This window comes from Necator americanus, chromosome IV (genome assembly GCF_031761385.1).
Source record: "Necator americanus strain Aroian chromosome IV, whole genome shotgun sequence".
In the NCBI taxonomy this organism is placed as follows: domain Eukaryota; kingdom Metazoa; phylum Nematoda; class Chromadorea; order Rhabditida; family Ancylostomatidae; genus Necator; species Necator americanus.
The window spans coordinates 37216149-37224403 of NC_087374.1; the positions used below are offsets into that span (position 1 = coordinate 37216149).

At 39.5% G+C, this 8255-nt stretch overlaps 1 protein-coding gene across 1 annotated transcript; it reads left to right on the plus strand.

The window, feature by feature from the left end:
- Window positions 1–1768: 1768 nt before the first annotated feature.
- On the plus strand, window positions 1769–8213 carry RB195_003889 (uncharacterized protein; the record flags this gene model as incomplete). The annotated part of the gene is made up of 7 exons (XM_064201750.1): window positions 1769–1798; window positions 1869–1941; window positions 2824–2937; window positions 4183–4371; window positions 6177–6395; window positions 7369–7469; window positions 8130–8213. 7 exons carry the CDS (start codon window positions 1769–1771, stop codon window positions 8211–8213), a joined length of 810 nt encoding a protein of 269 aa, XP_064057631.1.
- Between the last annotated feature and the right edge of the window lie 42 nt (window positions 8214–8255).

Genomic DNA, 8255 nt, shown 5'->3' on the forward strand with positions numbered 1-8255 from the left:
CCGGGCCGCGTGGGTGAAAACCACGAATCCTAACCACTAGACCACATGGGATTTATGGGTTCCGAAGGATGCTTGGCTATAAACTTCACAGAATAAGAGTTACCCAACACCCTCAGCACCGATAATACTATGTCTCAAAATTATTCCCATGCCGGGAATCGAACCCGGGCCGCGTGGGTGAAAACCACGAATCCTAACCACTAGACCACATGGGATTTGTCGTTTTGGAAGGATACTTGGCTATAATCTTTGCAGAAGAAGAGTTACGCAACACCCTCAGCAGCGATAATACTATGTCCCAAAATTATTCCCATGCCGGGAATCGAACCCGGGCCGCGTGGGTGAAAACCACGAATCCTAACCACTAGACCTCATGGGATTTATGGGTTCCGAAGGATACTTGGCTATAATCTTCACAGAATAAGAGTTATGCAACACCCTCAGCACCGATAATACTATGTCCCAAAATTATTCCCATGCCGGGAATCGAACCCGGGCCGCGTGGGTGAAAACCACGAATCCTAACCACTAGACCACATGGGATTTATGGGTTCCGAAGGATACTTGGCTATAATCTTCACAGAATAAGAGTTATGCAACACCCTCAGCACCGATAATACTATGTCCCAAAATTATTCCCATGGCGGGAATCGAACCCGGGCCGCGTGGGTGAAAACCACGAATCCTAACCACTAGACCTCATGGGATTTGTCGTTTTGGAAGGATACTTGGCTATAATCTTTGCAGAAGAAGAGTTGCAACACTCTCTGCACCGATAATACTATGTCCCAAAATTATTCCCATGCCGGGAATCGAACCCGGGCCGCGTGGGTGAAAACCACGAATCCTAACCACTAGACCACATGGGATTTATGGGTTCCGAAGGATACTTGGCTATAATCTTCACAGAATAAGAGTTATGCAACACCCTCAGCACCGATAATAATATGTCCCAAAATTATTCCCATGCCGGGAATCGAACCCGGACCGCGTGGGTGAAAACCACGAATCCTAACCACTAGACCACATGGGATTTATGGGTTCCGAAGGATACTTGGCTATAATCTTTGCAGAAGAAGAGTTATGCAACACTCTCTGCACCGATAATACTATGTCTCAAAATTATTCCCATGCCGGGAATCGAACCCGGGCCGCGTGGGTGAAAACCACGAATCCTAACCACTAGTCCACATGTAGGAGAACGTAAGAGATATGGTGACCTAATATTATTTAAACTGCTAGCTACTATTTATGCAGCTTGAATGCATATATATTTTCTTTGATGTGTGGATCCAGCAAATATTATGAGGTTAACTGGAGTGGTGTTTGTATGCTGTGTGAGGTGTATAAAATGGTTCCGATTTATTTTACTCGAGAACTTCTTGTAATTACTGTGATGGTGCACGATAATCCCGCTGAATTTAAATTCTGACGTCGTTTCACAAAATCCTTTGATGGGATCCCACTCAGTGCTTTCTGGTGCCGCCAGGCCTACTCTGCACCGAGGGACACGTTTCACTCCCCTTCTCGGTCTTTTTCCGACTACTCACCTTTTCCACGCCAGTGGGTCCTTCTGTGTGCTTTCTGGACAGACGTGACAGGCTTACAAACACACACTTAACAAAATGTGTCCGTTATTACATAGCTTGATCATTGCATTAATCTGTCAGTTAACCTTGTTCTTGACAAGTTTTGTGATAGTACCGCCTAAACAGCATTCGTATTGGTGTTCTTGGAATCTTCATTCGCAGTGCAGCGCTACGGCGATATGGTTGGAATCGTCAGAAAACATCAACCAGTATGACAATTCTAATGTATCACGTTCAAATTCTATTCCATTTTCTACTTTGTTCTATACTATTTTTCAGATTTCACTTCGTTGCCTGCTGCTCCAAACTATTCTCGCATCATGCATTAGAGTCACATTCGCTATACGTGAGGGTTAGTTTATTCGTCTAGTTATCAAAGTTTTCTCTTCGGGCTTAGACATAGTGAAAATTCTGAAAATTATTGCAAACCTTGGGTGAGTAGGTAGGTATCACCTTATCAGTCCATACCCCAATTTTTGCCTTTGGAATTATTTGAAGACCAATCTGAACGTCCGGTGGCTGGTGGACCCGTCGCACCCCTTTTCGAATTTCGTGACTCATACTCACATACGCACACTCACACACGTGACAGAATAAGCCTGTTATTATATATCATGGTATTATATATCATGATGTTAGTTGGATCTGAGTATAGCTCAACGTTACGTTGCTCACATACGTACATATCTACTATTTTGGAACTTTTTCATAAATAACTTTGGAAATCTCCTAAAGATTGAGATGGCTGAAAAATTATGGGTCTTTGTAGTATGTCAATTGGGTCAGAAGATTAGTGGATTTGCCTGAATTCTACTTTTTATGGAATAATATTTGAGTTGTGAAGATGCAGTCAACTGTATGATACAGTTGGGGATTTTGCTGAATTTCCTGTGAAAACATACTTACAAACATCAACCGATTCGCAGGGATGCACTTTAATTTTCAATAAAAATAAATGCAAATAGGAAGATTGTGAAGTGAAGCTCGACAATCTTTCGCTTCCAGACCATGCAGCCTGCGTTCAGTTGGTTCAGACTGAACGCAGGCTGCATGGTTGATTTGAGAGGATGGCATGTGATGCCAAATTTGAAAAATGCCGCAAGTTTCGTGTTAGCTATAATACAAAAAAAAAACGTCGTGAGACTTGTAAATGCTCCTGAAATGTTGGTCTTTCCATATATATTATGCGTCCCAGTGCTATAGATATCGATGTATGTTTCTTTTTGTGTTTTAGGGAAACGATGTCCTGGTGGCATTGTATCCAGAGAGTATATGAGGAAAAACTTCCCTATCAGCGATGCACCATGCGTAGTAATGGAAGGAAGTCTAATTTTCAGACGCCTTAATAGTACGTTGAATTTACGAATGTGTTACTATTGTGTGTAGTTGCAGCTTTGTATAAAAACAAAATGTACTTTTTCTTCCCGCATGATCCTTGTCATTGTCATTTCTTAAGAAATAACGAAATTTCATATAGCGTTCGTCTTTCTAAAGAGCTAACATAAAGTCTGGATTTAAAACAAGCTCACTGAATGTTATATTTGAAGAAACATTTACTTAAAAAATTTAAAAGAAACCAAGACAGGATAACGTCATGAACCCATGTTTACACATCAGTGGCGATTTTCAGTGAAAGTGTTTGTTCGTGTATCCTTCATCACATATTGTTGATACTATGGTGGCATGGGATTCGTTTCCTCTGTTTCATTAAACAACTGGTGCAGTGAACCTCAATATCAACCAGTTTTCAAAAAGTCTAGCGAATGTGCAGTACTGCTCACATAATGGTGGATGTCACCATCCAGTTTTCGTTCTCACAATCTCATAAAAGTTCGACTTTACCTTAAAACGTCACTCAATAAAAGGAGAGAGGCTAAAATTCAGAGAGTGGATCGCTTTGCTTCTACCTAGACAATCCAATTTAACTAAGGTAATAAGGCTGAGAGCGGTGCGTATTACGCGTACATTATTACGTGTTACGTGTATTACGGGTTGCTTTTGCATAGTACATCGATAAAAGAAGAATGTACAGTTTGTTTTTAAGCTGCTTTAAAAGAACACGAGATTTTGTACCACATATATTTAGCAGCTCTTCGTCTCAACCATTTATAATTATCAGAGTGTTCACTTTTTTAATGTGTTCATTCAATGAAATTTCAGTCAGGCACGTTAGAGCACGTGAACAGTATAATTTCTTCCTGAACTCTGTAAACATTAAAATCACCAACATAAATAGAATCGGGTGGAAAAGACATGAAGCCCGGTGTAATTACGTAAACGGTTTTGCCATAAGTGCGTGATATGGCCTCTCTCTATAGTCTCATTGAAATTACATAGCTAGGGTCCCTTCTCAAATCCAAACGGTGACGCAATTGCACCGTTCTTCAGGTTGTTTTCACAATAGTATGGAGGCGGACTGCATGCTTTTTGAAGACCTTGCAGGCGTTTTTTTTAGACGGACACTTGTATACGATAATTAAAAGAAGCTGAAACATGAATGTAGACTTGTTCCATGCAGAAATATTCTTTGTCAACGGCAATCTTGGAACCGTTAAAAAAGAATTCAGATTTTTGCTGCCTTTGTTTGTTTTAGAGTCGTTTGTCACGGAAGAAATCGCCTATCTAAAGAGACTTGGTCGATACAAATCTAAGCCAATATGGATGAGCAAATTTGATGGACTGGAGCAAATAAATGGAGCGCTTATCTTCGAGTGGAACATCGGCATTAATAGCTTATGGTTTCTTAGAGATCTCAAAATAATTAATGCTAGTGCTAAAGATGGTAAGTTTTTTAGAAATAGTATTTTTTTGGGAAATGGAAGGAGGATTAACCTTGTTTAGAATAGTCGGAAAATTAAAGGTTAGAAAAACTAGTGCACATGTTATTATCTTAAGAGACACATAATTTAGATTCTAGCGAATTTTATAAACGGTTTCTGCAAAACAGCCTTCTACACATAGATAAAAGGAGAGAAAAAAAAAAGAAACAATTTGAATACAATTCCGATTGAACCTTGAAGGGGAACATGCTTTGTGCAAGAAATCGATCTAGTTTCATCGTGATTCCAGAAGAACAATATAACTTCTGTGCAATTATGTACCGTGACAGAATGTTAGTAGTTACATTCGCCGCCGAACGCACTTTACATGCTTTACATTCATTGGCCTAACACATTGTTGATGGAGGCGGAAACTGCTGTACATCTCCACTGATCGATAGGACAATAGTGAAAGAGGCGAAGCGAATCATAAGTTTTTCGTAGTTCTTTTTCCTGTTTCTTTTACATAGGTTTTTGTTGCTCTGAATGATAATGCATGATTAAAGGATAAAGGACTCCTGAAATGTGCTTGACATTTGAGGTTAAGTTTTAATTTTGTCCATCAAGACGGACATTGTTGCTAATTCCTTCTCTCGACAGCGGCGTTGTCGGCAATAGCATTTCTGACCTCAAAATAGTATAGTTTGATACTCAGAATCAGCGTATTAATAGGTGTGTACCATATAAAGTTCAGTTAATGAACAAAATTTGTGGAACAAAGACTAGATTGTGGAAGCTAGATCAAGTGTAATTGTGAATTAAAGACACGTTACACCTATGAAAACCTTGAGGATGAAAGGATAAAATGTCTAGCGTTAATCAATCCGCTTGGGATGCGCCACCACACTCCCTTCAATTCAGAATCGATTGAGGTCTACGATCGTGTAACTGGCCTATATAATGACTTGCGGGGCCACCTGAAGATCAAGTCAGAGTCTTTATCCTTCCAGACAACTCTGGTAGCAATTTATCGACTCCGGAGGGATGAAAGGCTTGGTGAGCACTAGGGCAGATTCGCACTTCCGATCGATCGTGCAAACAGTGGAACCTCCTCTTACCGACTGAGCTACACCCGCCCCAATGCATGATTAGATTGTGAGAATTCTGTGCTGTAACAGTATGCAATGTATAAGAGTATAAATAAAAAATTTGAAAAATGCTAGTTTCCCGCTGCACATTTGCTGCTCTGTGAACCTAACATTTCACTCTCAGGAGCGTTCGAATGAGTTCTTTCCCGGAAGAATCTGTTGCAAATGTAATTTCTACCCAGCCTCCTTCTGTCATTTCTCTTTGTCATCAACCTCGGCATCAATCTGCTTGTAGTATTAAAGGTATCACTCCACGAATCTGAGGTGGTACGGTTTTCAGGTGGAGTATTCGTATACGGGATAGTAAATTATGGAGGGAAGGGTGATTCCGTCCATTTCTTCCTAATTGCCGTAAAAAAAAGGCCCGGAAGATACGACTTCGAGCGTTCCTGCGAGATATTTTCTACAACGAGTTCGACTGGAGTGCGCCAGCCTCGTGCACGTGCCGCATCTTCCGGGCCGTTTTTTTACGGCGATTAGGAAGAAATGGACGGAATCAACCCCCTCTCCATAATCTACGATCACGTATAAGAATACTCCACCTGAAATCCGTACCACCTCAGATTCGTGGGGTGATGCCTTTAACACAGAGGAGCAGTGCAAAGTGGAACCACTACAATTCCAATTACGATTTGAACGGGGTTTCGAAGAAAAGCAATAGAAATGTCCTGCATTTTTAGGTCCACCGCTGCAAATCAGTAACAACAGAGGCTTTCTACAACTTCGGCTTACGAGCCTGATCGCAATATACGGTGAATTCAATTACATAAAAATCTACAACAGAAATCGGTTACCGGAAGGAGATGTGGAGAACCTAAAAAATGCTGTTGGAAAAAACAAAACGGTCGTTGTACTCGAACAATGGAAATTTGACAGATTTAAGGACAACCTGGGAGAAGGTATGTTTCCAAGAGTGTATACTAAAATTTGTCTTCTGATCCACTCATATTTGTGCTTTAGAAATGATACAAACGAAAAGGTGTTTTGTATAAAAATTGCTTTAGATTTAGTATATTAATGTGCATTAATCGATAGCATATAATATTGTATATTACTACGCTCAACATAAATTTTTTTTCTATAACTCAATGGGAGTTAAATGGAAGATTTAAATTCTGTTATTCTAATAGAAGTAAGACTAATAGAAGTGATAAACACTGGTACACTGGTAATAATTCAGTTATTTAACATCTTATGAATATACATATGTATATATGTGTAGATGTTGAAATTAGGCTTCTGCTGCGTTCCGTTCAATCAATTTTGAGCTCAAGAATGCACAAACTACCTGATCATTCTGCTGATTCTATTTCGCCACATTTGGGGAATTGCTCCCGTTTTGCTGTTCCATTGAATATTCCCTTACCTAGCAGCGGGATTTTGCTCCTAGTGCACACAGACAAAGGATGTTCTTCCTCAACAACTCCTCTTAGAAGGTTAACCAGACTGGGCTTTGGCTGCTGAAAATTTATCTGAATCATCTCTTTTTCTTCTTATTTCAACCGTGGGAACAGAAGACAGGTGTAACTGCTAGCGCTGCCTTTGACAGAGTTCCCAATCACAATCCCAGCTAGTTAAATAGGGCGAAGTCTCTTTCTGATCTGAACATTCCGAAGTTTTTTTCTTTGAGGATTTAGTTACAGTCAGAACAGAACTCACACTCTGCGAACTCAGCTACTTTATGAGTTTCATACTTTTACTCATAACTACAGTTTTTCCTCCTTAGAGATGTTTTAAATAATCATTATCGTAAATGTTTCACCTCACTTTGAGACTTTTCCAAACCTGAACAGGTGAATCGTATCCGATATCACATGAAAATGGTGGACTTTAGAGTTTTGTCAGTTATATCATAAAAATTCTTGATTTCAGGGCTCATAATGATCGGAGCCACCGTCGTTGCGTTGGCAATTTTCGGATATGGTAGTGCGTATATTGTCTATTTATGGGAAAAGAAGCAAGCGCTTAAAGAGGTACTGTAGGTCTGCATTGTCAGGCTTCATTTGTTGCACTACTTTCTTTTGGCTAACATAAGTTTTCGTAAATAAAAAAGAAACACATACACGTAAACCTGCAGCTTTCGGTAACACGACAAAAAACTAGCGTCCTGTAATAAATAGAGATCGTTTCGGTGGCATGGACATAAGTGTCCTCATTTTTGGTTTATATAATTTTTTTTCCGCGAACAAGCTAAAAAAAATTCTGAAAATCTGTGCGCACTATCTACGAATTGCTGCTTGAATTCATCTGCTTTATAGCTATTACTAGAAGCATCTGTTTTCTAATATGTGCCCAATCTACCGCGTTTGAGAATTCTTTTCTGCTTCTTTACGATAACTACAGTGGAGAAGGGGGAAAAAGAAGAGGAATTTGTGTTCTTGGGTAAAAATATGGCATGCAGAATAGAGTGCACGAATTATATGAAAAATCACAGAATAGATTACTGAAAAAAAAATGAAAATAAATGTTATCAAATGTTTGGAAATGGATAAAAAATAAAATCAAAAAAGTCCCTGGAGCATATGTTTACTAATTAGTCGAAAACTATGAGTTGTGTGCTCCAGACGAGCACTTTTTAATGCATATATAAGCATTTGTGTTCATACATCTGTATATACCGTAATTATGTTTAGGAATTACTGAAAGCCAGTGCCACTCCTAAACAGCAACCAAATCGGTCCAAAGAGAGAACACCATCAGCGGAAACCGGACAATGATCTTGTTGAAAGTATGAAAAACGTTCTAACATACATTTTTTA